This window comes from Hypoxylon fragiforme (assembly GCF_022984875.1).
Source record: "Hypoxylon fragiforme strain CBS 206.31 chromosome Unknown GGS25scaffold_9, whole genome shotgun sequence".
NCBI classification, from domain to species: domain Eukaryota; kingdom Fungi; phylum Ascomycota; class Sordariomycetes; order Xylariales; family Hypoxylaceae; genus Hypoxylon; species Hypoxylon fragiforme.
The window spans coordinates 1556757-1583817 of NW_026054764.1; the positions used below are offsets into that span (position 1 = coordinate 1556757).

The 27061-nt window shown below is 49.8% G+C and overlaps 11 protein-coding genes across 11 annotated transcripts; 7 read left to right on the top strand and 4 right to left on the bottom strand.

The window, feature by feature from the left end:
• Positions 1-792: 792 nt before the first annotated feature.
• Positions 793-3993, top strand: GGS25DRAFT_534688 (Alpha/Beta hydrolase protein; the record flags this gene model as incomplete). The annotated part of the gene is made up of 2 exons (XM_049265803.1): positions 793-1721; positions 3268-3993. Exons 1-2 carry the CDS (start codon positions 882-884, stop codon positions 3991-3993), a joined length of 1566 nt encoding a protein of 521 aa, XP_049113139.1. The 5' UTR covers positions 793-881.
• A 1513-nt stretch (positions 3994-5506) lies between these two features.
• Positions 5507-8497, top strand: GGS25DRAFT_507478 (uncharacterized protein). The gene is made up of 5 exons (XM_049262387.1): positions 5507-5684; positions 5797-6435; positions 6497-6902; positions 6969-8342; positions 8454-8497. Exons 2-4 carry the CDS (start codon positions 6114-6116, stop codon positions 7804-7806), a joined length of 1566 nt encoding a protein of 521 aa, XP_049113140.1. The 5' UTR covers positions 5507-5684; positions 5797-6113; the 3' UTR covers positions 7807-8342; positions 8454-8497.
• Positions 7977-11719, bottom strand: GGS25DRAFT_534692 (glycosyltransferase family 28 domain-containing protein). Its single transcript, XM_049265804.1, has 3 exons — positions 10207-11719; positions 8455-10145; positions 7977-8343 (listed from the first exon to the last, which is right to left on the bottom strand). The coding sequence occupies exons 1-3, from the start codon at positions 11040-11042 to the stop codon at positions 8147-8149; spliced, it is 2724 nt and encodes a 907-aa protein (XP_049113141.1). The 5' UTR covers positions 11043-11719; the 3' UTR covers positions 7977-8146.
• Positions 11720-12009: 290 nt separating this feature from the next.
• Positions 12010-13977, top strand: GGS25DRAFT_507484 (uncharacterized protein). The gene is made up of 4 exons (XM_049262388.1): positions 12010-12939; positions 13013-13021; positions 13113-13562; positions 13634-13977. Exons 1-4 carry the CDS (start codon positions 12490-12492, stop codon positions 13763-13765), a joined length of 1041 nt encoding a protein of 346 aa, XP_049113142.1. The 5' UTR covers positions 12010-12489; the 3' UTR covers positions 13766-13977.
• GGS25DRAFT_453017 (uncharacterized protein) lies at positions 13821-14434 on the bottom strand. Its single transcript, XM_049258856.1, has 2 exons — positions 14073-14434; positions 13821-13977 (listed from the first exon to the last, which is right to left on the bottom strand). Exons 1-2 carry the CDS (start codon positions 14282-14284, stop codon positions 13920-13922), a joined length of 270 nt encoding a protein of 89 aa, XP_049113143.1. The 5' UTR covers positions 14285-14434; the 3' UTR covers positions 13821-13919.
• A 1315-nt stretch (positions 14435-15749) lies between these two features.
• Positions 15750-17181, top strand: GGS25DRAFT_453027 (uncharacterized protein). The gene is made up of 2 exons (XM_049258857.1): positions 15750-16079; positions 16178-17181. The coding sequence occupies exons 1-2, from the start codon at positions 15906-15908 to the stop codon at positions 17114-17116; spliced, it is 1113 nt and encodes a 370-aa protein (XP_049113144.1). The 5' UTR covers positions 15750-15905; the 3' UTR covers positions 17117-17181.
• A 433-nt stretch (positions 17182-17614) lies between these two features.
• Positions 17615-19007, bottom strand: GGS25DRAFT_453033 (cytochrome P450). Its single transcript, XM_049258858.1, has 3 exons — positions 18965-19007; positions 18223-18876; positions 17615-18153 (listed from the first exon to the last, which is right to left on the bottom strand). Exons 2-3 carry the CDS (start codon positions 18490-18492, stop codon positions 17683-17685), a joined length of 741 nt encoding a protein of 246 aa, XP_049113145.1. The 5' UTR covers positions 18493-18876; positions 18965-19007; the 3' UTR covers positions 17615-17682.
• GGS25DRAFT_525524 (cytochrome P450) lies at positions 18533-19049 on the bottom strand (the record flags this gene model as incomplete). Its single annotated transcript, XM_049264811.1, has 2 exons — positions 18533-18876; positions 18965-19049. 2 exons carry the CDS (start codon positions 19047-19049, stop codon positions 18533-18535), a joined length of 429 nt encoding a protein of 142 aa, XP_049113146.1.
• A 1419-nt stretch (positions 19050-20468) lies between these two features.
• On the top strand, positions 20469-21803 carry GGS25DRAFT_525525 (uncharacterized protein; the record flags this gene model as incomplete). Its single annotated transcript, XM_049264812.1, has 1 exon — positions 20469-21803. The coding sequence occupies one exon, from the start codon at positions 20469-20471 to the stop codon at positions 21801-21803; it is 1335 nt and encodes a 444-aa protein (XP_049113147.1).
• A 275-nt stretch (positions 21804-22078) lies between these two features.
• On the top strand, positions 22079-23490 carry GGS25DRAFT_507496 (uncharacterized protein). The gene is made up of 2 exons (XM_049262389.1): positions 22079-22362; positions 22417-23490. The coding sequence occupies exon 2, from the start codon at positions 22651-22653 to the stop codon at positions 23212-23214; it is 564 nt and encodes a 187-aa protein (XP_049113148.1). The 5' UTR covers positions 22079-22362; positions 22417-22650; the 3' UTR covers positions 23215-23490.
• A 253-nt stretch (positions 23491-23743) lies between these two features.
• On the top strand, positions 23744-26512 carry GGS25DRAFT_507498 (MFS general substrate transporter). The gene has a single exon (XM_049262390.1). It carries the CDS (start codon positions 24481-24483, stop codon positions 26320-26322), a length of 1842 nt encoding a protein of 613 aa, XP_049113149.1. The 5' UTR covers positions 23744-24480; the 3' UTR covers positions 26323-26512.
• The last annotated feature ends 549 nt before the right edge of the window (positions 26513-27061 follow it).

A 27061-nucleotide genomic window follows, 5' to 3' on the forward strand; every position in this document is an offset into this window, starting at 1 on the left:
CCCTCCCATACGGTTCATGGCTCTCGAAGGCATGGTGGCTTTCGTTTTGTCTTAAACTTGAAGATTCCACATGTTGGTTTACGAGGCCCAATTGACGTTCATTAAAGCGGTGCTACCTGAATCAAAGTGAGGCCACCGAGCTGACATGGCGATCCACTATTTTGGGACATGACAAGATCGGCGCATCTTCAGCGAGGAATTGAAGGCAGGAAGGGTCTGGCATGTCATATACAGTCAATCATTTGCGTGAAGATATCCGGTAGAGAACCAAGCGGCGGGCTGCAGTTCCTAGATTGGAGTTTTCCCTGATCGCTGCAGCGATCACCTATTCTATACCTATTCCTCGTCAATACTGCTATAGCTACCCTACTTATCGGTGCGCAACTAATTGCTGAGTTTGTAGTCAGACCTTTTATCGACGGTATCAATTATATGCCCGGAACGGATGGCGCCGTAGCAGGTGCTGCATACATTCACCTCTCTTTATATTGAATGGGGCCATTGTAGGAGAAAAACGTTGAGTACTACTAGTGGCAGCTAGCTGTCCGATTTACAGCTCATTGGCGCTGGCGAGCGAAGAAGAGTCGATTGATTCTCGTAACTAAGATGCGTGTGAGCAAGTATTCCACTTATAAACAAAGAATATGCCCCATATGCAAAACTGAATTTGCCATTGGGGTTAGGTACTGGATACTAGGCAGTGTAGGCACTGCATGTAGATACAAGCAGGCAGCTAACTAGTTGCATTCTCTATTTACCTCGCCTTAGGATTGCACCGAATCACCGAATCTCAAGACACACCTATCATTAAACATAAAATCGAAATATAAATGCCTGTTTTATAGGCTACTTCTCTATTTTACACCAATATATTGTTAACAATGAGTTGTCTTTTGTCACTTGACGCAGATTCCGCCTGGCCTCTCTGGGACGACAAGGCAGAGGGGGGATCATTCGAAATAGACGGGACACTTGACCAAGCAGTAGTAACCAAAGTTACACGGCCATGGCTTTTCGGCTACAACCCAGATAGCAACTATACCAATGGCCGTGCCGTACTTATTCTTGGCGGAGGCGGTTATACACAACTTATGGTCGGCCGTGAGGGCATCGCAGTCGCGCTCTGGCTGAGGGGCCTAGGTTTCGCTGCGTTTGTCCTTGTTCATAGGTTTCCGAACGCCGAAACAGGGCCACAAGCTCCGCTTGATGATGCTAGGGAATCTTTACGGCGGATAAAGCTTTCTAACATAGCGCCGAAGGGTCTCGGGGTGTGTGGTCTGTCATCAGGTGGCCATCTCGCAGCCGCACTTCTTTCTGAATACCCCGCTGCATGGGGACCGCCCGCCTCGATACCAAAGATAGAATTCGCTATCATCGGCTACGGACCTATATCGACGAACGCCAAAGGCCGCACTGTTGTACCGGATAAAGCTCCTCTAGATCCACCAGCCAAGCAAGCGCTCTATGATACTGTCGTACCCGACGAACAGTTGTCGCACCCTGCTCCGCCGACTTTCATTGTTTACTCAAATAACGACCCCATTGTGCCAGTTGTCAACGCATACCGTCTAGCAGAGGGCATCAACAAAGCGGGAGGGTCCGTTGAACTTCACGTATTTTCGGATGCGCCTCATGGGTTTGGTTTGGATACCGAGGGTTTGCCAGTTTCGCGTTGGCCCTCGCTGTGCGAAGCTTGGATACGACAGCAAAAGCTTCTGAAGGTATGGCAGCCCGTAATGCTCGAATGTAACATGCGTCAAATCGCTGACATGATGACAAAAGGAATAGAATTAATAGTTTAGCACCTGAAAAGAACCTATGGCCTAATTGTCAGAGAAGATATCAGTAGAGATCCTCTAGCAGATGGCACTTACCACACGACCGATTTTCTGTATCAACAAGATTTCTCTCGGAAAGGGCGTCACCTCCAATAGCTGAGTTATTACAACTGCGATTCCGTAGTCATCCTAGAACGTAGAGAGTGGGTTCTGCTTAGCAGTGAAGCGTGCTCTCAAGCACGACCAAGGCAACAGCGTGCCCATACGACAGGAAAATATAATGCTATTAATACGCATAGCGCAAGAATTATACCACAACTGCCTAGTATCTTAATACTACACGAATATATCATTGGCCAGGGCAGATTAACTAGCTCGGTAGAAACAAGTAGTTTGACTAAGGGTTAGGGTTAGATTGATTGAGAGAAGAAATGCCCTAGACAAACAGAGAATTCGTAAAATACACACAAGCGCAAACGCACTACTTAGTAGGATATCACGTAGACATTGTGTCCTTGGGGCTATGATCTAACACATATTACCATACTTCTTGAAGCTTCATATTTACTAATGAGATAAGATCGTGATATGGGCAGGCCTATGAGGATAATATTCAATTCTAGAAACGGCTGACGAAATAAAATTAAATAGGTATACATGCCAAAATATACCGCTACACCAAAAGGGAAATGATTTATCTATCAGTAAGTATGTTTAGTGTATGGCAGGTGTGTAAATACCAAGTGATAACTATACTGTCCATACATTCGGAGTACGTCGGGCCGTCGTCGTTCGGTTGAGCCAACACATTTGCAACACGAAAGCTCACCTGTATACCAGGTGGCTTCTAAGCATATACCTACCTAGGAGTACACTGATACTAAGTAATACAAGTAGGCCCCTTCACTGGGTATGTACATGTATGCACCTTAGGTCAGGTACTAGCAGCAGCCCTTGGTGATGACGTTCTGGGCGTAGCTTGTATTCCATTAAAATTTGAAGCCTGGCCTTATATCAGTGCCGCCAACTAATCTTTTAGGCACTCTCTCAATTATTTTCTTTTTCTCACGTCCACATTCCGCTTTCACCTTTTCCTCTTTCCACCCGACGCATTTTCTTCTCGGACAAAATGGCCGATCAGAAGGGAAATGGTTCGGGGGACACCCAGCCCAAGAAATATACTCTCAAAAGAAATTGGGATCTTATGGCATGGGGAGGTAAGAAATGATTCCTATGAAAATTATCTCCAGCTCCATCTGAATAATATGTGCAATTTGCCTATTATTCCTTCCAACATTAGATGTTTACAAGAACGCATGGTCTCTTTCTTATGAAAAACCATCATCTTGAACATCTTTTCGCGTCTACATTGTTATCGAAAAATAAAACATCTCGCTGATACACATTAGTAACCCCGCCTCCTTCCCCTACGGCGTCTCCTTCCTCTGCTGCGGAGGCCTCGCCCTTGGACAAAAGCCAGCTTTCCTAGAGGGAAAAGGCTATTCTCAAGGGTCGGCACCCGCTACCCTCGCCACCATCGCGCCGTGGTCGATCTTTCGCAGAGCGTGGATTCAAGCGCCGACAGTTGTCTTCCCCAACACGTCTCGATGTCTTTTACAAGTCTGAACCCAACCTCGGTCCCAACCTCGGTCCCAACCTCGGTCCCAACATCGGTCCCAACATCGGTCCCAACATCGGTTTCAACATCGGTCGTCAGCCTACTCCGATTGAGAGCAATGATGCTCGCAGTACCGCTCATGACACCGCTCTCGATGAAGAAGAGGTCAGTATTGATACTTTCTCAATGAGACTACGCTCACTACCAGAGGCTTCTCTACCAATGTGTATGATCAAACAAGATATGGCTAACACCTCGAAGCATCCGACCCCGGGTCAGATCTGTCCAGTTTGCACAATGGTCTTCAAGAAGAAGGACGCTCTGCGCTATCACCGAAGAACCAAGCACGGCTACGAGTGTAAGTGGCCAGGATGTGACGAGAGAATCTTCGGCCCCAAGCAACTTCTTCGAGATCATCTAGTCCAGCACAATGCCGCGGCTCTTCAGCAGCCAGGAAACACAGCTGTCCGTTGCGCCTGGCACGGCTGCCACATGGCCCACGACCAGATCAATGATATTGTGACCCACCTGCGCAAGCATAATGAGCAGCTTGTTGCCGAGGCCGATGCGGCGCGAATGCGATTATTCGACCTTTGAGCACCTAGGTAACTCACTTCAGTGGGTGCCGAGGTACTTACACCCGGCAGGAGGTTTTCTATATTTTTAATATTGAGTGAGAAAAATGAAAAGGGAAGAAAGTACGTGGATGAGATAGCAGAGTGCCACTGTGGTGGTGCGGGAAAAAGGGGCTAATCACGTGGCTCACACGTGATCCACTCTATCTTGTACAGCAGTCAATCGTTTTGGAACAAAGGAGGGTTTAGAACCCATACCATGGAAGTCTGCAACCAGCTGATGGTACCGCTGCTGGGAAGACAAAGGATGGAAAAGTTTTACAACCCTTATATTAGGTAGTTACATGAACGATTGTATCCCATAACTTCATTCTCGTAAAGGAAAGATTTATTGTCTTCCATGCGTAAACAGTCTTTGTTAGTAATCCAGTGAAATGCACTATGGATAGCCCATTCTACAACGAAGAAACAATTATCCGGCTCCTGATGGCGCGGTACACGTTCACCAAACGCACCGCTGGCGCACAATGGCGCGACCTCTTCCGCATCACGATCGACATCGACAACATACTGCGCGCGGTTAAAACGCAAAAGATCCTGCACACCCCCGAGACCAAGCCCTACCTGCTACCCATCCGTTCTTCGCTGCTGGAGGCTAGAGATATAGCCGTAGGTGCCATGAGCGACGTCGATGCAGGACGGGCATCGTTGTATGCATATATGGCGGGACGGGAAGACGATCGTTGGGGCGTGGAGGTGTTTATAGCTAAGGCTCGGGATATTGCGCACAAGCTGAGAGGGTGCAGCATCGAGTTGCAACGCGCGACGCCGCAGCACGCCGTGGAATTGTGCAGGTCGATGTTGTGGCATTTACACTGGTTCCCTCTTATGGAGAATACGGGCTAGGTACTACTTGGTCCATGAGAAGCATCTTGGTGATTCAAGAAAGGAATTAACGCTACTGCGGAGGGCTTTGTTATCGTCTTTGCAACGAATCTAAGTCATAACTTTTGGGTTGATGGTGATCCTTCACGCTATAATGTTGCGTATCTGCTACACCATGCGTGATAGATCTGTATATATCTACCTAAGAAAAGCTGGCCAGCTGTGCTAGGCCGGACGACGTTATGAATAGCGCATATCCGGAAGCACCAGGCCTGGAATGGACTAGCGCCCGGGGTGCTATCCCGGGGTGTGACAAATGTACTTAGTGGATAGCCGGCAGCCAATGAGGATTGGGCCAAGCATGAGGATGGCCTTAGGTTCGCACTTAGATTCTAGAATGGTTAAAAAAAAAAGTACCTTTGTTGCGGCACGGTCTTGAAACTTCAATAGTGGTTGGCGACTAGTATTCTCATTTCTAGTGCTGACAATCCTTCTACCTTGGCAGACTTTATGTCAATATTCATCCATTTGGATGTCTGCCACCACCAGCCCGATGCTGGTACTTGGTAGTTGGTGCTAGGGTTAGGGTTTAGTGTAACAGTAAATTAACCAAGCAGTTAGTTAGTTATCAGTCATGTTAGTATTGTTCACGAATGACTTCCCGCTGGAATGGCTGGTCAATCTAAGATCAACACGAATAGGACTGAAAATAAGCCATGAAAGGCTCGAATTGCTAAGGACCTATCATTAATGCAGAAGTTGACTATTAGGTAAATTGTAGACACCTGGGACAGTGATGTAAGCTCGAGGAAATGATAAAGCTAGCGGGTAAGTATACGTGGGGGCTATTCCAGGTAATGCGCCAACAGATGTTGTTCTAATTACGAGGCATGCTTATCTTCTATTTCTATTGACGATGTTGCTTACAGGAATGGTCTAGCCACCACTTTAAGCCCCAATTACCCTCCATTCGACATTCATCCGATACTACGTAAGGCTATGGGACGGCAATCCCTCGCCCACTTAGTGCTTCTAAGATTATCAGATCGGTTTAGTTCAGTACGTGTGCCGTACAAGTGACGCGCGGTGCCTTAAAGATGGGTCGGCAGCCATCCCTGTCTATAAGTCCATGTCCAACAAAGAATCTCACGACTCGGACCCCAAAGCGTTTCGATCTACTTGAGCACAAAAGATGTCATATTTCACTTTACTTCTTTGTCTTCTCCTTCCAACACATGTCCCCAATGTTGCGGCATCATGGGCATCGGGATGCAGTACCTTCCAGTCCCACGACGGCTCATCCAAGGCAGTGCGGTGGTATTATTCCTCGTCGCCTTATTGACTTACCAATCTCCCTTTGGTTTGAGAGCAATTCTATTCCCTCCGAAGACTCCTAAGATATGCCAATGGCAAGACTGGCAGAGCTCGCCACCAGTTTACCATGACTGCAAAACAGTCAGGTCTCCCCTTATCGGGGACCCCAACGTTCTAGGCGATTCGAAGCGATGTCTCTTAGCCAGGACCCGGCTAAACGAGTTCCGCTCCTCGACTGAGCGTTACTGGCCCAGCATAAAATGGGGTATGTATTTCCTTGCTTCCAATATTTTTAGCGAAGTTATATGCCTAATCCGCTTTGAAAGGCCAGTTGCAGAGACAATGCCTTCCCATAAGGGGTCATAAAGTACCGGATAATGAGGATGTGATGAGCCGCAAATGGCGCCGACCTCCCCATTTCAAAGAGGTGGAACCGATACCAAAAGGTTCTTCGGGCAGAGTTGCAATCGTGCTGAGGACTTGGGATAACTACGCATACACCGAAACGAGGCGCGCATGGCTGCGCACTCTCATCTCTGAGGCCTCGATTCAAGGGGGATACCACGTCTTCTTCCTCGTCAACGTGAAAGACCCAAACATAAACCTAGAAGAAGACGACTTCGCTTATAAGAAGTGGCTGGCTGAGTATGTCCCAGAGGAGTTCCGCGACATGGCCTTCTTGTACAACGAGAACACACTCAAGGCCTGGTATCCTCTGGTGGAAGAACACGGGTTCGTATAACGCAGCTATCTATTTCTAAACCTCAGTACAGAGTAACTAATGGCTATAACATTTAGCGCACAAGACCAGATATACCAAGCCCTCCAGATCTTCTCGCACCAGTTCCCACAGTACGACCACATCTGGCAGCTAGAGATGGACCTGCGCTTCACAGGCCACGTCCACTCGGCCCTGGAATCCGCGACCTCCTTCGCGCGCGCCCAAAGCCGGCGGAACCTCTGGGAGCGCAACGGCCGCTTCTACCTCCCCGCCATCCACCACTCGTACGAGAACTTCACGGCCGCGGTAGACGCCGAGATCGGCGATACTGGCATCTGGGGCGCCGTCGCAACGGAAGGGATCGAGTCTGTCGTACCACCACCCCAAAGTGTGCATTCCTGGGGCGTGGAAGAAGAGGCCGATGTGATCAACTTCATGCCGACGATCGACCCCGTGGGCACGGACTGGGTGTACGAGAACACGGTTCACGGCTTCGCAAACGGCACGGACACGCCGCGTCGCGCGGCCATCGTGAGCATTACGCGCTCTTCACGGCGGCTGCTCCGCGCCATCAGCAAGGCCCAGCGAGAGAAGGGTCAGTGGGTAGTGAGTGAAGCCATGCTGGAGACGTTTGCGTTGCTGCAGGGGCTGAAAGCGGTAACGGTGCCGCATCCGATCGTTTTCACCAACGAGAAGAGTGCGCAGGATCTCGATCGCGAGATCCATAGGGGTCCGCCGAGTAATAGGGCTGGGGGGAAGACATCGATGGTCTACACGAATGAGGGATTCCCGCCGAGCCCGTGGTGGGGGGCGAGTTATTGGTTCACGGGGGATGGGGCAAAGGGATTATGGGAGGCGTATGTTGAGGGCGAGGATTTGCCGCCGATGCTGCTGCACCCTGTGAAAGAAATATGAAGGATAGATACCCTATGTAGTACATAGGTAATATTATGTGTACTACCTGGCTGAGTTTCTTCGAGAAAACCGGTGGGACGGTTTTGGTTTAGAGGAGTTTATTTATTACATTAGATAACCGCTTCCCCCTTTATTCCCAATGCACACCAACCTTAGGTAAATACATAATAAATATACCACAGATGTGGACGTTTGACGATATAACCAAAGAGGAGTTGAAATCTATTCCAATCCAGTCCATCCCATCCCATCCCATGCACCATGTTAGCCGCCAATACTCTCGAGTCCCCTCTATGCCCTCCTTATTTATCCTAAAAACCTCAAGCCCTCGCGAACGGGCCTAATCTTGCAGCGCTCCATGCAGCGCCTTCCACCTCTCCAAAATCTCCTTCTTTTCCACATCAGTCGCTTGCCGGCAGTCATCCAGACCCTGCCTGAACCTAATCAGCAAGATCTCCGCCTTGAGCTCCGTAAGCCGGTGTTTCGAGAGCTCCTTCTGGACGCCCTTGAGCGAGTAGCCCGGCAAGCCCACAACGCCTATACACGAATTCGTTAGCAAGCATAACTACAGCCTAGGCACCATAGCCTTGAGAACTCGATGCTTCTCAGACGAGCAGCACGCATTAGATGAGCATCGGACCAACTTACCAGCGCCAACGCCCCCCAGCACCCCATACCCCGCCCTCAACAGCCCCTTCCCGAGGCCCTTCGCACCCCCCTCCTTCGCCCCCTTATACGGCCTCACCACGACTCCCGTGAACGCGTCGTACAGCCCCAGCGCAAACTCCTTCCCCGCAACCTTCAACCCGCTCTTCACCCCCGTGATCTCGTCTCGCCGCCTCAGATCCTGCACGCCAAACACGTACGACGGGAAATTCCGGAACCCGTTCGCGACGTTGTAGAACGCCGCGACCGGCGCCTTGAGCCCCGCGCGCGAGAGGTCCGCGGCGTAGTGCCCCGTCGCGTGCAGGATGTGGTGAGCACGTCCGTGCGCCTTTTGCTCGCCGCCGCCGTGAGTGGCCTGCCGCCGGATCGACTCGAGGTCGAGGAGTTCGTCTTCGAGGCACAGGCGGTCGTCGTTGGGGTTGTTGGGCTTGAAGGGTTTCTCGGCCATGATGCGCGCGAGCTTCGCGAGTTGCTTGGGCGTGAGGTCGCGCTCGAAGGGGGAGAAGGAGCTGGTGTCGTCGTCTGTTGCTGTTGTGGCTGTTTCGGTGCCCTCGGATGCCGATGCTGCTGTTTGGGGGGCGCTGTTCTGTTGTTGTTGTTGTCGTTTGCGGTGGTTGCTTGGGAGGGGGATCAGGGAGGATTTGCGCCGGGTTCGGGGAGGGGGCCCGGATTTTAGGCTTTGTGCGTAGCGCGAGGTTGCGAGGCCGACTTCGGTGAAGAAGCCGCTGCAGGCTGCGATGGCGCCGATTAGGACTGTTTCTGCGCCCTCGTCGACGTACCAGTTCTTGTGCTTGAGGAGCTGTATGTGGGACATCTTGATTATCCCCTGGTTTATCAGGTAGTAGGCGGCCAAGTTGCTGAGGTGGGCGTCGGTCTTCTTGTGTTTCCATATCGCGAGTCGGTTGGGGCAGATGTCGCACCTCAGGCCCTCGGCATCTAGGAGAGACTGGATACCCCGTTCTGCGCTGCTCGCCCCGTCCTCCTCGGCCATTTGTCGCGCTAGCTCCCCAGCTGCCTGCTGGACTTCCGGCCGCAGGGCGAACAGGATGCTCTCTGCCATGATCTCCGCTTTTATCTTTTTAAACGGAACAGGCTCGGGTCCGGCACCCGCGCGGGCAATCATCTGCCCCCAGAAAGGCTGATCTCCAAAGAACGGCACCACGACTGTAGGACAGCCTGCTGCGAGCCCAGCCGCCGTTGTTCCTGCGCCGCCGTGGTGAACAACACATGATACGCGCTGGAATAGCCAGTCGTGTGGGCAATCCCCTACGAGGTAGACATGGTCAGGTACGTCTCCTTCGCCAATACCTCCCCATCCCTTAGATAAGATGACGCGAACTCCGGCTATCCTAACAGCCTCGAAGATAAGCTGAGTAAGGCCTTGGGGGTCATCCACGACGATAGATCCAAAGCCGATATATATCGGCGCAGGACCAGCATCGAGAAACTCTGCAAGGTCTGGAGGTGGCGTGTACGAGTTGGCTTGGGAGAGAAATGAAAAGCCGGCGATGTTGATGTGATCGCCCCAATCTGGGGGTTTGGGAATGAGTGACTCCGACCATAGGTATGTGAAGGGTACGCGAAGTCTCGTTAATAATTGATGGCCCCATAGTGGACTGATAGGATCGATCTGTAAAGTTCGCGTTCGAAATGTATTGATAACATCGCCAAGACTATGAAAAGTATTAGTTGGCGGGTAAAAGGGGGGACACTGAATGAAGGTGGCGAAGTTACCCTTGCCAAGTCAAAAGCTCCATCATCATAAAGGAAAGATAGTTAGCTGTACCCGTCTCCGTCTGGCCGTACTGCATCGCTGCGAGGGGATGGTGGAATGTATGTGTCGGTGACCATGGCATGGTGAACACCATGTGTAGAGGTATGCTCAGCTTTTCTGCGCAGTGGATATGCGCCATCGAAGGAGGGTTGGCGATAATCGCATCCGCAATGAATAAATCGCTTGCCGAAATCACGTCAGAAGCTCCTATTTTTTCTCCTAACCCGTCACCTGCCTCGATGCAACCGCGCCAGCAGCCATGCATGATTTCACTCATCTCTTTCCTCCTCTTACTAATATCCCCCGCCTTGAAGCTTTCCTTGCTCGGGAGCAGGCCTGGATTCTTCACCATATAGGCCATTAGTGCTTCGGGATCGCCCCCTATGCTGAAGAACTCTAGACCTTTGCTCTCCACGAAGTCCTTGAACACAGGGTGCGTGCAGATGCGAACCCGGTGGTGGAACGGAGGTCTACTAAGCATCTGGGCGATCGGAATGAATGGCTGGACATCTCCCCGGGAGCCGACGATGTGAATAGCGATATTGAGCCGCGGTCCAGTGCCGCTAGTCTTCTCTTCGCGAGATGCACCGCCACCGTTTTGTGGCACGAAGATCTTCCTCTCGGGCGCGCCGGCATTCTCGTAGAACCCTTTAAGCCACGTTGCAAGTTCCCGGGGGTTCCGGTGGAATTGCACCATCATCCGCCCATCGCTGTTGACCCGACTGGAGGTGCGAGTCATGCCATCACCGACGGTGAGCTGCCCGGGGGCGTCGGACCTCAGCCTGTTGAATGGCATGGTGGTATCCCGTGCGACAGAACACTTTCATAAGAATCGAGATGGTCTCTCAGGTGGATATGCGAGAATAAGCCGTCTCCATTCACCGTTGACTTGGCATCTTGAACATATATAAGTATTGGGAAGTGAGCTCTGATTAGGTAGGTAGCTGTCCGGCAAATGCCGTGTTTGCTCGAAATCGACCAAGTAGTACAGGCTGTCTAATATTTGTCGGCCTATCCAATCATACAGCAACTAATCCGTGGTAAGATCAAGGTTGACATGGAAATGAAAGACAGAGTTGAAAAGTAAACGAAAAAAATACGAAAGGAATGCGAGTTGGCTACATACTTACTACTAGGTAGGTAGCTAGTTATTGATCTACACGCGGTATGGTAAATGATATTCCCTCTGCTAATGGCTAGTCATTAATAGCCGTTATGAAGCCGGTAGTTCCTAAGGCTTGTTTGAATTTCAGGGGTTGCTGGTGTCTAGCGTTCTATGCTGAAGCTGTGAAAAATGTTACCCAAAGTTCAAGGACAGCGAAACAAAGTCTCAGTCAAATTGTTGTTTGTGATAGGCTACACTAAGGATATGTCGGATCTGTAGGAAGATATTCATTGTTCATTTACCAATAGTATCTAGTATGCTGACTACGTAGTACCTAGTAGGACAAAGCACTGGATAAATCCCATTCATTGAGTCATGAAAGTTCACAGGTTTCGACAGCATGACGTACTACTGCCTTATGCCATTCAAGGGGATAGTACGGCGCATAGTAAAAAGACAAAAATAAAAAAAGCCTCGGAACTTGCCAGGTCGGTAACCTTTCACAACCTAACCTAGCTACCTCCAGCTTAGTCGAATCCATCTCTCCAGTTATTGTCGCTATAGCACATGGGTACACATGAGCACGTTAACCCTTTATGGCCGAGTCCTGATCAAACAAGGAAATGTTCAAGGTCCATATTTTCTGAAGGAATTGCATGTGCTAGTATACGCGTATATTGGCATTGTCAACCAGACTCAACCTAGGCCCTAAACCAGTCAAAGGATCTCATTAGGGACGCTACCTAGGCTAGGTACCTCAATAGTAGACAAAGCAAAAAATATACGACCCATACGATTGTTAGCGTCGATAGATGTATATTTGATCTTTCATATTAGTGGAGTTTAGATCCAAATGCTACCTTTCCTCCAAGCCAGGCCAGGCACGAGCTCATTCAGCTCTTGCCCACCTATCTACTGCTAAGTCAGTAGCTTGCATAGTACTCCAACTCTTTCTTTCCGCGTAGAAGCTTATCTCAACACCCCATCTCAAGCCTTGAAGCCTACCTTACCTAGGTACCTCGTAAAAACCAGCCGCAAAACTCTTGGTCTGGATTTCAATCGAACAGTTTCGGCATCTCATCCCAAAACACGCCACCATACCTTTCGTGGTAGACAATAATGATCTTGTGTTAACACCATGGCCGACTCATCCAACACCAACAAAGGCATAGGGGGGCGTGTCCGGAGCGCCTCCATATCGCTCATGAACGCGAACCCGCAGGTGGGCATGTGGCAGGCGGCCGGCACCGTGATCGCGCAGGCGCCCAACCTGACCGAGCTGCGCGTGTCTGAGCTGAGCGAGGGCCTCGAGTTCAATGCGCAAGGGTACACGGCGCACACGGCGGTGCGGAAGGCCGACGGCGAGCTGGTGCCCATCCGCACCGTCGAGACGCTGCGGAGCCTGGAGGAAGAAGGGCGGGAGCAGAGCCCAGGACCTCCGAGGCGGACCAACACGCTCCACGAGAAGTACAGGGACGAGCCGAAGGAGAAATGGGGCCCGACGATCGTCAATGGCCTGAAGGCGCTTGGGAAGTTCTGTCGCACGCCGGTGGGGTTCTGTATTATGATTTACTTTCTCAATATCGTGGTATGTATAAAGAAGATCCCTCAATGAACAGGTATCCGCCTATCACTGTGATGAATGCTAACGAAGCTAACAGGCATGGGGCGTAAGTTACATATCCATCGCAAGGGTCAACACCTCAACCCTCGCGCATCATTCGACTTGAAAAAGTCCCATCCTAACACTGACTCTTACAGGCCATGTTATTCTTCCTCCTCCTGGGCGTCGCCCCCGCGATGAACTACCCCAACGCCGACGACGACAACTCGCCGCGGAAAAAGTGGCTCGAGATTGACAGCCAGATCCTCAACGCGCTGTTCTGCGTGACGGGGTTCGGGCTCGCCTTCTGGCGCTTCCGCGACCTCTACTATTTCATCCGCGTCGTCAGTTGCAAGGACAAGGACGCTATGCAGAGGCTGGCGACGCAGAATAAGGGGTGGTTTCGCCCGCCGGCGTGGGCCCGCGATGACGAAACCCTGGGTAGCGAGCCGAGTACGGAGAAGCACGCGGTAACGTTTACGGGTAACGTGGCGCCGCCGACGGCGCTGTGGAAGCTGGCGTTCAATATCATTATGATGGTGTTGAATACGATAATCCAATGCGTGTTGTCGTATTATATGTGGGCATACAACCGGCTGGAGCGACCTGTACGTTACACTCCCCCCCTTTCGCATCCTTCTATGCTTCTTTATAGATCAAGGTTAACTGAAGCCATCAGACATGGGCGACGGGCACTTTTATTGGATTGGGCTGTGGCGTGGCCATGTTCGCTGGTATCATGTCGTGGTGGGAAGGCCGCAAGGTGAAGAAGATTGAAGGTCCGGAGGTCAAGATTGTTGACACGGTATAGGCCAAGGAAGCTGTATTGGTGAGATACCCAATCGACTTAAGCGCATCTAGTTCAATAGCTTCGTCGAACTTTAGGACGTCTTGAATTGAAATAGTAACATAATAATAAGTAATATATCCACCATCCTGCATCCACATAGGGGGTTTTTCGGCGTCTACCCTCCTCGCTTAGAGCCGCCGCAGAAATTCCACAACATGTGCCAAAACGCTGGGCTGTGATGTCCGCATACATATTCTATTAACCCTCATGCACGTAGGTCGAACGAACGATTGATTCGTGCGAAGGGAAAGGAAGACTCTTCTCTTACTATCTCAGCAAGCCCTTCCTCCTAATCCGTTGGCCCCCAACCAACGGCACTGTATCGCAAACGACAAGACTCAGGATCAAATCAACGAGAAGTAAATACAGCCCCCAAGGTTGAATGGGTCTGCCAAGTCCAGCACGGGGGCGAAGAAAACCGCAAGCACGCTGAGCAGAAAGTCGATCAGCCTGGTCCCTAACAATGGATATGCATCTCATCCTCGTCCTTTATATCATATACCACCAGGAGCAATAAGATAGCATATGCCGTCTTCATACATATCGCTGGGGATAATGCAGTAACAACATTGGAGATGGGTGTTTTTCGTGGGAAATGGGCTGGAAGATTCCAAAGCTGCGGTCCCATGGCCCCCATGGCCCCCCGCTTTCTCCAGGTGTTGGAACTTGGAAGGCCTCCAAGGCTGTAACTTGCCCTAAAAGAGTGGGAAGCGCCTGGGTACCTACAATACATGCAACAAAACTCGGCTAACTACCGTTGGTAGGCGGCCTATAAATAGAATCACAACTTTGGAATCTTCCAGCCCCCTTTTAGAGCTCCCCAGTTGGGTATATAAGAAAAGACAGTAACGAGCACGGTTTCAATTATGCCAGCGATCAAGTATGAAATCTGAACTTGAGGCATTATATGTCTTTGGCATGAACAATAATCCCCAGCTGAGAGGAGCCGGCGAGCACACAACGCCACTTGTTGAGGCTCTGTCGTAGGGCTGGGGTTGCACAGCAAAACTCGGTAGATTGGAACATGGGTAGTGGGCATGACATCTGCCTCATCTGCGTAAAGCATGTAGGCGCCTGCTACCCCTATTAACTGGATGTACAGGTATCGACCCGTACGCCACAAGATCCACGGGTGTTGGTGATATGAACGCCTATGACATGCTACGGTACCAGATCCCAAACTGTTGGTAGCTACCCTTGTAAATCCTGCAGATAATTGCTATAAAAAACTCTTGCAAACGACCTGGATAAGCCCTATGTAACTCTTGACCATCCTATGTCGTCTTCTCAGCTCCAACCAAGTACATAGGTATACATACCTAGAGCCGTGCTACTCCAGCAGGCGGTTTTACTGCCGCGTGCCCTGTACAATACAACCCTCAAGACATCTATCAAACGCCAGCTCCGGCGGCAAGCGGCCGTAGCCTGCTGTTTCGTTTGTAACTTTGGCTAGATAGGCGAATGACATTTGCATATTCAATATGTTGGAAGAAATCTATGTTTCAAACGTGTTATGCGCCATAGCTCCACAAGGCTCTGCCCTCGATATTGGCACCATGCCATCATAGTTAAGCTCTCTTCTATCTTTTTCTTCCCTTTTGGTTGCAGCCATGCCTGCAGCAATATATTACCTAGCAAGTGGATAGGATATCTGGATCACATCATAGATGAAATACCGCTCAGTATATGTAGGTACTTAAAGCCCAGGTTATTACTTGTGATGACGGTATCCCCTCCGATGGGCGTTCTCGATATCGAATCGGATACAATCAAACAAAAAGTCCAATAACGAAAGTGCACGCTTGCGCTGGCATGCTTGATGCCTTTTCGTTCGCCTATCCTCTGTATTTCGACACACCAACATCGTATCTGAGGCTCTCATTATTCTTGATCAAGAAAATTTGTTGGAGTATACTGCAACTAAGAAACGGGACGAGAGAAGGAGGAAAGTTTGCTTGGTTCCTGACTACGCTGGCGCAGCGCCAACCTGATATAGGTACAAGTCGGCCCTAACCTAATGTCAATAAGCACCTGCAACATACTTCCTTTCCCCTGGCTACGTATATTGCCAATTCGACTGTGATCAACAATCCACGGAAAAATGCAGTTCCCTAATATATCACAACCTACGACGCCAGATTACTATGCAGATCTAGGGTTGTCCATGAATGCAACCCTTCAACAAATCAAAGCTGCCTTCTTTAAGCTGGCGAGGCGACATCACCCAGATAAGAAGGCCCCGGGCAAAACAGTCGACGCCCAAGAGTTTCGCAAGGTTTGTTCATCAAGCCCCCCCTTCACGGAACATCTCAAGCCCCTATGATGTAGCCCGGAAATAGTACCTAGGTTAACCGAAGGGTATCTTCAATCAAGGTCCGCGAAGCCTACGAATTTCTCAAAGATGAAACGAAGCGCAAGCAATACAATGTTTTTTATGGTGCCTCGTTGCAAAGACATTGGGCCGTGTACAGACAACAGCAGGAAGCCCAACGCAGACACGCAGAAACCATGCGGCGCGAAGCAGCGCAGCGCGAGGCCCAGCAGAAGGCGGCGGCGGCCGAGAGTGAGCGCAAGATGAAAGAGCAGATGGAAGCGTCCAGGGCGAGGGCCGAGGAGGAGCGGAAGCGAGGGGAGAATACTCGGGAATCTGAAGCGGGTACCGAGGAAGCCGCGCGAAAAGCCCAGGAGCTATACGAGGCGGCTGCGAGAGAAAGACTCCTCGTGAACCAAGAAAGACAGCGCATGTACGAAGAGATGGCTCGCATGCAACAAGAAAGACAAACCATACTCCAAGAAGCCGAGATGCTCCGGCGGGGGAAAGAGGTTGCAGCCTGCATGCTCCGAGTGATTTACCAGAGGGAGGTCCGAAGACGGGCGGCAGAGGCTGCAGCGCAAGAACAGCTTCGCAGACAACAAGAAGCGGAAGCCGAGAACCTCTGGGCACAGAAAGAGCGGGAAGCCGAGAGGCGGTCGGAAGAGGCCACGAAGCGGGTCCGCGCCCAGCAGGAGCGCGCGGCGCGGCAGCGGCTCAACAGCATCCTGATCGAGGAGAAGCAGCGGGCGCTGTGTTTCTTCTGGAGAGGCATGGCGGAACACCGAGACGCAGAAACTGCCACAGGGGGGGAGCGACAGGCCGAGCCTCCGAATGCTAAGGAATGCGAGCACCCGCCGTTCGGCTGGCCGAAGATCCAGGGCAGTGCAGAGTGCATGTTTTGCGGGGAGGTCCGTAAGACGTGGGCTTACGGTTGCCCGGAGCCGCAGTGCGGCGCGAAGGCTTGTCCGTCGTGTGAACATAAGTACTGTATTTTTTAGGGCTTCGGGAGGGTTCGGGTTCGGGTTGGTGTATTGTATATTATTTCCGGGTTGTGTGGGTTTCTGGGTAAGGGGAAGGATGTTACTCTAGAATTGATCGGGCGATCCTCTGGGGGGATTTGCGCGGGCACTACCTATCCATTCTGGGTAGCAGTCTTCGAGACCGGTCATCAATAGTTTCTCTGGGTTCACTGGCTAGGCACATTATGATGAATAGGATTATATTATAATTTGCGTTCCATGGCCCCTATATGATACCCCTTACCATATCTTCGCAGAAGAAGAAAGTTGATTTCTTGCCCCTTAATTCGGTAATGATCAGTAACGGGTCTAACAACCATTCTGACACAATCCTTAGCATTACCCCTTTGTCTACCATGTTTTATGATAATATTTCAATGCGTGTAGCCACAGAGCCTTTGATGGTCTGAATTATGACAAGATCATGGTGATACTTAATGTCCTCAATGGTAGTCTCGAATAGACGAGCTCTCGGCAAGACACGCAGCGCTAAGGCAGCTGTCATGAGGAACAGCTCACAGTACGCAAGTCTAATTGGAAGACGATCATATTTTGGAAGCCAAAACAATAAAAGGTAAGGGCTTTACATACTGCATCCCAATGCACGACCGACTCCCTTTTCCAAATGAGATTATAGATTTCTCCAGCGCATAGTTCGGCTGGCCTTCTTTAATCCAGCGCTCCGGGGTGTACTCATCCGGGTCTGGGAATATCTCTTCGTTGCTGTGGTTAATGACGGAGGTCATGCCGATAGGGGTACCCCTGGGAATGACCCATCGGACCTGGCCATCTTTGCTCGTGTAAACCAAGTCCTCATCGCGTGCAATCCGAGAAGATCTGTGAGTGGCGCCAGGGGTAAAGCGCAAGGCCTCGTGGATCACGGCATACAAGTACGGGCGTTGCTCGAGGTCGGTCCACTTGAGATTTAATGGATCTACACCCTTCAGAGCTGCTAGTAAGCGGGAATAGGCAGTGGGCTGGGCGAGGAGATAATATGTAATGACAGTAAGCGTGGCCTATGGAGTTTATCAGATAAAAGCAAGTTAATATGCCTAGGTTAGGCAGATATAGGGACTGCGACTTACAGCAGTAGTCTCCGTACCTGCTGCTAACAGGCCAAACCCTTCGCCCGAAAGACGGTACATGGTCTTCTCCTCTTCCGGGAGCAGTTCTGATCCAATTATATCCGCAAATACTCTACCATTTTCCGGGTGGTCCAGTGCCGCTTGGATGTATTTGGGGATCACCACCATCAGCTCTTTGGTAAACTCTTTCACATTCTTGCCCATGTAGTTACTAGCTGCCATGGGGATATACTGCGCAAGCATTCTGACCGGTGCAATGTATCTCATCATATATGCGCTGTCGAAAAAGGAGTCAAAGTAATCGTGAGCGCTACTCACTGTCCGCAGTGAAACAGTTGAATGCTTCTTTCACATCGAACGGCTCTTTATTCGCGTAGCGCAGCATCTTGTCCACAGTGCGCTGTGTGAAATCATGCACCTCGTTCTCAAGACTCAATACTTGCTGGCGAGAGAAGAACTGGGCGAACGCGCCCTTTCGCATCCGATGTAACTCGTGCGGGGCAGTCGAGAACTCGCTGAGCAGCACAGGTCCAGTGCCGGTATTCAGCTGGTGCTGCCACCTGTCTCGAATGCGATTTCCGCCAGCGTAAATCTCATCGCTGAATCGTGGGTCATTGCAGTGCAGCTCATCTGGATTTATCCTGATTATTGGTCCTGCCAGTTTTGTTGTGAGATAAGTTTGGTTTGATTTCCATGTGATCTCGGGGTGTTAAGGATTGGTCATACAGAAGAGAAAGCTTACCATATTTCTCGTGCATCTGTCGGATCTCTTGACTATATCTCCCTACTAACCACCAGTCGAAGTATGCCTCGTATAGATAGCTCATAGCGGCTACCTTCGGGCCAGGAAACTGGTGTAGGGGTTGTAAGGGAGATACGTTATATACGGCTAGAAGGACATAATAAGTAAGCAAACCCCCTATAAGCGTATAAACGCAAGTTGGTGACAGGATCAAATCAATAATGCTATATATAGTCATGACTAAGCGGAACTCATATACAAAGCAAAGAGCTTCTCTGGGCCGTTCCATAGTAGCCTTGAAGAGGCGGGGAAAACAAGATCTTATGACAACGACACTTGTAAACCATTACCGAGTATCGCTTACTATTAGGTGCCTCATTGGTATCTACCTAGGTTAGTAACTAATAGGATCAGCTGGAGCTTTAGAGCAGTGTCTTTTCATGCAGCTGCATACTACTCCACGGAGGTCCGTCGCCTACCTACCTTATTTCCTTTATATTCCCCTAGGCATGAGTAAGGGTTGCTATTCCTCAGAGATCAGGCGCATGCCACCAAACAGATAACCTAGGGGGTCCATAGAGCCCCCAAATATCACATTACTATACCAAGTAGCATGAATACAAGGAGCTTGTTATGTGAGGAGCTATGGACGTATATATGATGGGGATAGCCAATATATACAAGGACCCTTTGTTCTCTGCGAGTCCCTTTATGCATCTACCATCATTTTGACGCTGGCCTTTGATGGTTCTCGATGTGCTCTGGAGATATTTGAACGAAAGTCCCCCTCCCTATTGATGCACATTGGAATAAGATACTATCCTACGAATCCAGTACAGAAGGAAACGTCTCTATCCACTCTGGTATGTATGGTAAGTATCTAGTAGCTCTGAGGAAGACGGTGCTTACCCAACTATCATGATGACGTATATAAGCAGGTCTCATCCGTACACTGGTATCTAACCTTAGGTAGGTGCCTATATAACTCCTTCAAGGGCTACCAAATCTCTCACTGACACTTGTAGCTCGCGATCCCCCGTGACCCCCCTTGCATTTCATTGACAGCCATATGAACGTCATGTTCGTATCATAACAGTACATGGCCCCAATACACTCTCCAGTTGTCAGAAGCTTTACCAGAATTCCCTTCATGTGAACGTTCCCTATCGAGTTCCCAACTCATCGTTTGTGTTTCGTGTTTTCGTGTATGGTGCGCACCTGGTGGTTACGAACAATAACATTATTGTTCCATTAACTCTCGTAGAAAAGAAACACAGTAAAGGAATATGCTGTTCCAAAACACCATCTTAGTTTCTTTTGACGTTGGGGGTTCAATTTTTTATACATAGCTCGCGTATGCTAGCTCTTTCTAGGCTTGTTTCCCCATATCTCATCGCAACTCGCAAGTTCTAAATATACCCGGTTGGCGGATTCTAGCACAACTATCAGATAGATAAACCCGGCAATCCAGTATCAAGTATCGAACAAATATCACATTATCGCAATGGAGAAGGAAACGGAAACTGCCGTAATGGAGCCTCCTACCCTATCAAAGAACTCCGCCGCCTTCCTTAAACCTTTGAAGGAGAAAATGAAGGAGGCCATCGACGGAGGTGACGCCTCCACATACTTCTGTCTCTACGGATTCACAGACCTTACCATATCGTCCCAGACGTTTAAAGATGTGCAATGGACGCTGGAAGACTTTGCGTACTTCTACGACAGTCCCGCATACGCGAAAGCCTGGTCAGAATTCAGAACCCAGTACCTCGACACTGAGCCATGGGCGCTTCTTGAGTCGTGGGATAGAGTGGCAATGGCGCTGAGCATGCTTAATCGGTTTCCCGAGCAAATCCCCCCCTATGCTGGTAAAGAAGAAGCGGACAAGAGCCAATGGGGACAGTTGGATTACATTTGTTGGTTCATTTACAGGCTGTTGAACAACCGAAGCCATATTGAAAACGGCACCGCTGAATCGCGCGATGACTTCGAAACCCAACAAGCCGCATACGCCCAATCGTTCGGGCGCGATAATAGGTTCTACGGCGTGTGGAATGACTCTGACCGATGGGTAGCCATGTATCTTCTGTACTGTAAGCTGCTTTGGGAGCAAGAGCAGTACGTTAAGGAAAAGTATGGAGGAAGTGACATCCCGGAACTCACTGACGAGGTCTCCGAAGCGATTGCAAATGACACTGCTCACACAATCGTAGAGGAAGCCTACGGCGAGATGTCTAAGACCCTGACCGCAGACGGAAAGAGGAAGAGGGAAGAATCATCCAAGAAAGGCGGCAAAAGTGAGCAACGCACGTGGGCCGGCTTGAGGTTCTTTGGTCTTGGGCGTGGGCCACCACGACCAACGAAAAAGGCCAAAAAAACCGGTGGAGGGGCCAAGACGGACGCTGCAGTAGAGGAAGTAAAGGAAGATGAAGGAACTTGCGGCTCAAGCACATGCGTGTGGTCTTCAATGGGGCTCTTATTGCTCTGGATCTTATTTCCGATCACAGGTTTCCCCTTCAAGCTCAACGCAAAGCCCAAGAAAAAGACTACATGTAAGAAGACCAAGCCAGATACCGCGGCTAAGAAAGACTACGACGCCAAGAAGCCTCCGAAGAAGGGCAAAACGCCCAAGAAAACAACGACTAGTGCCCAATCCCAATGGTCTGGGCTGGGTCTCCTGAAATTCTGGGATTTGTCTCCTGCACAGAACACCATAGCCACGGACGAGGATGAGGACGAGGATGAGGCCCAGCAGGACGACACCGAGGCCAAGACAGATGCAACGGCAAATGAGAATGATAAGAAAAAGGAAGTTGAAGATGATGCGGCAAAGACATAGATCCCTACGTAGTTGACGATAAATAAGTTGAGGAGACTAGCCAAGCTAAAGACGATCATCAAGTGGAGGGCGATGATCAAGCCGTAGACGTAGAATCTCCGGCTGTGCAAAATTCTTAGCTTAATAATTCGTAGAGCTTGGCTAGAAAATTCCAATTAGTATCTCATTCAAGACGAAGTACCTAGGTTAGGCGGTAAATTAGGTATATAGGGACAATGAATATTATCGGGCTTCGTCATTCACTGGATATATATTCCTAGTATACGAGAAACATGTATATAGGTACGTTTCCTTATTAATCTCCATCTATGATTGTTGGGTAATTAGCATACTAGGTAGTGAAGTTATAAAAGTTCGAGAACCCCGTTGTCTGTCTAGCAGAGCTTGAATAAAGAGCTCAAGTCGAGTAAGAGACTAAAGAAGTAAAAATATCTTTAACAGTTAATAAATAGAACTAAACCACTTTGTTTGGGCATTGTCGAGAATTCGCAGCTCGAGACAACAAAGGATACTCTGATGATATAATGTGATCTCTCATATGAGCTTTGGAGTTCGAAGTCTGTGAAAGTTAAGTCCATATTGCCCATACATACAGACAGACAGACAGACATACTTGAACACTTACATACAAACAAATCCTTGCAACAATGAGCTCCCCATCGAACAGAGAAACCCGCGGTGCCCAGTACACCAACGTGAGTAGAATGGCGGGGGACCGATACCCCCCTATCTCTAGCCTACCTGCCTACCTACCCAAAGAGCTAGCTTCTTTCTTCACCGAACGCCGATTACTAACCTCCCGTCTTTGTAGTGGCTGAACAAGACCAAAAACGCAATCTACCCGCAGATGGACGACCCGGAAGAGACAAAGAACGAGATCCGGGGCATCTACAAGCAGAAGCTTCCACACCTGGAGGCAGCATCCGGGGAGCTAGCGCCGATATTTGGGCTCGGGGATGGCCAGCTAGCCACGCAGCGGGCCCAGGGGCTGTTCAAGCACCCGGCCTTTCTTGGCGCCTTCGTCGAGTTCGCAGACAACTACCTCGACACGAGCTGGGACCTGCCCGTGGGGGAGTGGGCGGCTGTCCGTGGGCTGGTTGGTGCGAAAAGCAGTGACAGCATTGCCAGCTGGGCCGAAGATGCAGGGCCGGATCGGAAAGAGTGGGAAGTCAACCACTTCTACGCCCGCTTTATCGTCCGGACTTTGCACGGGATTAGAGAGCCCGCTCAGGGCAAGACGCATTTGGTATACTGGCTCGAAGACGCGGAAGAGGATCAGGCATACTGGGTGCTCTTTCATGCGCTCATGTATTTGCAGCTTGAGACGATGCGGGATTATAAGAAGAAGGCGCCTGTAAAGGATCGCTTTAGCCACTTTATCGATATGTGGAAGAAGACGCCGTTGGTCTAGGAGGTGAAGTTGTTTGAATATTACCTAGTACATCATGTATAAGGTATATAGGGGGTACCTTAGGTTAGGTAAGTTCAATGTTGAACATTGTGGAAGTGTGGCCAAGATAGATAGACAGGCGCCAAAATAGTTAGATAAACCAATAATGATAACCTTATTCTTTCATCTGAACCTCTCAAGTTCTGACCAAGGTTACTATGTAGTTACAACTTACCCTACCCTAACTAGGGAGGTACAAGGTTAGAACTTAGATGGAGTACCAAAAATCAAATAAGCTCAACAAAAATTGGAGTTTCTTTTCTCATCGATGGATCACTCGCAGTTTATCAGATCCTGCACGACCCGCTTTGACCCGAGCCCTTCACCAATCAACCAGCTGCCGACCAGCATTCTGATTTTTCTATTGGCCAATGCTAGTGTAGTGTAGAGAAGAGCTTCTTTTCGTCCGTCCCATATTTAACCGCATTCTCGGTTTTATAATAAACTCCGCTTCATCCAAAAAGAAAATCCCTTTAACTATTTTCTGATTCGCTGTTTTGTTCCTTTTCAATACATCTTTCTCACCTAGTTATGTATTTCTCGCCTCTTCGCACAGTTCTTCCTCCGAACCTAGGAGACACTAATGCCTAGAACTTCACTATGATGGCGTTATTTTGTACGTAAAAGGGGTGCACCCTGGCCGACCGCCTCTTTCATTCACAATATCGTATGCAAGGTATTATTGCATATGTGGTGTGGTCACTCTACGAACACTTCCAGCATTTCCGTGGTTACATGCATACATGTATCATCTTTTCACTGATCTGATACACGGAGTTACATGTCTTCGAACATAACATACTCGGATATCCAAATATCTAGTGTATTAGTCAACTCGTAACTCCGAGCTGGTCAAGTTCTTAGGAGTGTCCGCCATTATACTACCCCTGTTCTATAATACACGGATCACCACTAATACCTGACATATGTACCATACAGTAGTCCTGTACAGTACCCACAACGCACTCCGTAGTGTCGATAAAACGCACTACAAAAAATCCCAGCCCACTTAGCGTACATCGTAACCGATACAATAGCTCCTGAGCTCGTCAAATATTTTTGTTGTGAATAATTTCTTTTCTCTTTCCAAACTTCTCTCACTCTTTCTTTCAACCACTCTTCATCAACATAAGTTAACATAGGTTATTTGGTACCATTAACCCAGCTAATATTACCCCGCGAAACCCGCCTCTGTAAGGCGACAATTTCTTCGTCCCAAAGTGGACGATGTCGGACCATGAGGCCGCCACCTTAAACGTCCACGATGACGAGAAACTCGGCGACCTAGAGCAGGGAACAAAGCCAGCTAGCCACAATACACGCCGAAGCTCCTCGACGAGCACCGCACAAGACGAGAGCAGCCAAGAGAATGAAAGTGTTCCGCCCATCCCCGCTACAAACGACCAACCCAACAGTCTGCCTAACAACCCTGCCCCGGCGGTGGCGGAGGCTGCCGTGACGAACATGGACCCTGAGAAAGGACGTACGAAGCTAGAGACGACCTTGGTCGTTCTCGCGCTCTGTTCGGCGCTCTTCCTCGCCGCCCTTGACGTCACTATCATCGCAACCGCTATCCCCACCATCACGGAACAGTTCCAGTCCCCGGCCGGCTACACCTGGATCGGCGCGGCCTATCTGCTAGCAAACAGCGCCACTGTCCCTAGTTGGGGCAAGATCAGTGATATCTGGGGACGAAAACCCATTCTCTTGGCTGCCGTCGCCATCTTCTGGATTGGCTCGCTGCTGTGCGCACTGAGTGTTAGCATCGGCATGTTGATAGCAGCCCGCGCCATCCAGGGCATTGGCGGCGGTGGCATTATCGTCCTCGTCAACATCTGTGTCGGTGACTTATTCTCTATGCGCAAGCGGGGCATGTACTACGCCTTTTTCGGCATGGTGTGGGCTGTCGCCTCGGCCATCGGGCCTGTCCTTGGCGGCGTCTTCACCACTAAAGCTACTTGGCGTTGGTGCTTTTACGTGAACTTGCCTATTAGTGGTGTGGGGTTCGCGGTGCTTTTGTTCGTGCTCAAGTTGCACAACCCTCGTACACCGGTTCGGGAGGGCTTGGTCGCCATTGATTGGCTAGGTAGTCTCCTTATCATCGGCGGTACACTCATGTTCTTATTCGGCCTCGAGTTCGGTGGTGTTACCTACCCCTGGAATTCGGCACCGACGATATGTCTTATTGTATTCGGCCTGGTCACCATCGGCCTTTTCATCGCCGTCGAGAAATGGTATGCCAAGTATCCGGTTATCCCGCTTCGGTTATTTAAATTCGGCAAAAACATATCCACCTTCGGGATCTGCTTTGCCCACGGCGTCGTCTTCATCTCCGGAAGTTACTACCTGCCGCTATACTTCCAAGCGGTCTTGGCTTCTTCCTCTCTACTCTCAGGTGTTTACATATTGCCATATGTCCTCTCGCTTTCCTTCATGTCGGTCGCATCAGGCTTCTTTATGAAGAAGACGGGCAAATATCTACCGGCTATTATTTTTGGAATGGTATTCATGACGCTTGGATACGGCTTATTCATCGACCTCGGCGCCGAAGCACATTGGGCCAAGATCATCATATATCAAATCATCGCCGGTATCGGTGTCGGGCCTAATTTCCAGTCGCCTCTCATAGCGTTGCAAACTTCCGTCGAGCCCCGCGACATCGCCGCAGTGACTTCCACGTTCGGCTTTGTCCGCCAACTGTCCACTTCCATCTCTGTGGTAATCGGTGGTGTAGTGTTCCAGAATGGCATGGACAAGCAATATCCAACGCTTCTAGCTCAACTCGGCCCAGAGCTAGCAGGACAACTCTCAGGTGGAAGCGCCGGCGGCAACGTTGGTCTCGTGGCCTCTTTACAAGGCGTTCAAGGCGAGATAGCTCGCACAGCTTATTGGAACAGTTTGCGTGACATGTATATTATGTACGCGGTCATTTCAGGTGTGGGGGTTCTGATAAGTCCGTTCATCAGCCAACGGACGCTATCCAGAGAGCACCACGAACACAAGACAGGCTTGCAGAGCCTCCGTGAGAACGGAGAGGGAGGAAAGCCTTCGTCGAGTGTTAAAGCTTGAAAAATAGAAATTATAATAGAGAAAGAAAAGTGGGTTGGGTTGGTAGGAGGTATAAAAGTAATGGCCTGCTATGTATGTAGGTACCTACCTAGGTTTGGTAGGGAGGTAACTAATGGTAATGCATGTACGTTTCAAACATTAAACTTACGCATATAATAATAAGAATCACGAGATACCTGCCGAAGCCCGTAGTACCTAGTCTACTACCTAGCCTACATTATCGTGATCGATCGAATGGCATGCGGAATGCCGGATAGATAACAAACTCAACACCCCTGTTTTTATGACGCCAGGAACGTTCTAGCCAAGCCATGCCGCTCATCTTGAACTCGGCAACGATTTGCCAAGTTGCAGGTGCATTCATCCCAAATGTTGATCAGCGATAGACGCGCAGGGTAGGTACTTACTTGCATCATGTTGCATGACACTAACTGAACAAGTCAGGGGGAAGAAGCAACCCAAGAACGCCAAGAAAACCTTACTCAATCACAGTCACGATAGCTACGCGGCCAAAACTTGGCTTCTAGTTATGTACTTACACAACATGAACCTATTGTCATGATATTTAAATGGCTTTTACATACATGTACACGATTAGAGCCGGCGAGCTGGTAATAATGTTCATGGGATGAAGAAGATATAGATTCAATCAAACCACATCGTTGACAGACAAAAGGAACTCCTTCTTAGATGTAAGTAGCCTGATGTATTAGCTACCACCCGCCAGGCAGGTATACAC

Coding starts and splice junctions, on each gene's coding strand:
- GGS25DRAFT_507478 (XM_049262387.1), top strand. CDS start 6,114: ATGGGCATCGGGATGCAGTACCTTCCAGTCCCACGACGGCTCATCCAA. Junction 6,436..6,496: donor CTGGCCCAGCATAAAATGGG/GTATGTATTTCC, acceptor CCGCTTTGAAAG/GCCAGTTGCAGAGACAATGC. Junction 6,903..6,968: donor CCTCTGGTGGAAGAACACGG/GTTCGTATAACG, acceptor TATAACATTTAG/CGCACAAGACCAGATATACC.
- GGS25DRAFT_534692 (XM_049265804.1), bottom strand. CDS start 11,042: ATGCCATTCAACAGGCTGAGGTCCGACGCCCCCGGGCAGCTCACCGTC. Junction 10,146..10,206: donor GAGCTTTTGACTTGGCAAGG/GTAACTTCGCCA, acceptor TACTTTTCATAG/TCTTGGCGATGTTATCAATA. Junction 8,344..8,454: donor GCTGGGGGGCGTTGGCGCTG/GTAAGTTGGTCC, acceptor ATTCGTGTATAG/GCGTTGTGGGCTTGCCGGGC.
- GGS25DRAFT_507484 (XM_049262388.1), top strand. CDS start 12,490: ATGGCCGACTCATCCAACACCAACAAAGGCATAGGGGGGCGTGTCCGG. Junction 13,563..13,633: donor ACAACCGGCTGGAGCGACCT/GTACGTTACACT, acceptor TGAAGCCATCAG/ACATGGGCGACGGGCACTTT.
- GGS25DRAFT_453017 (XM_049258856.1), bottom strand. CDS start 14,284: ATGAGATGCATATCCATTGTTAGGGACCAGGCTGATCGACTTTCTGCT. Junction 13,978..14,072: donor AGGAAGGGCTTGCTGAGATA/GTAAGAGAAGAG, acceptor CGGACATCACAG/CCCAGCGTTTTGGCACATGT.
- GGS25DRAFT_453027 (XM_049258857.1), top strand. CDS start 15,906: ATGCAGTTCCCTAATATATCACAACCTACGACGCCAGATTACTATGCA. Junction 16,080..16,177: donor ACGCCCAAGAGTTTCGCAAG/GTTTGTTCATCA, acceptor TCTTCAATCAAG/GTCCGCGAAGCCTACGAATT.
- GGS25DRAFT_453033 (XM_049258858.1), bottom strand. CDS start 18,492: ATGATGAGATACATTGCACCGGTCAGAATGCTTGCGCAGTATATCCCC. Junction 18,154..18,222: donor CAGGTACGGAGACTACTGCT/GTAAGTCGCAGT, acceptor TAAACTCCATAG/GCCACGCTTACTGTCATTAC.
- GGS25DRAFT_507496 (XM_049262389.1), top strand. CDS start 22,651: ATGGACGACCCGGAAGAGACAAAGAACGAGATCCGGGGCATCTACAAG.
- GGS25DRAFT_507498 (XM_049262390.1), top strand. CDS start 24,481: ATGTCGGACCATGAGGCCGCCACCTTAAACGTCCACGATGACGAGAAA.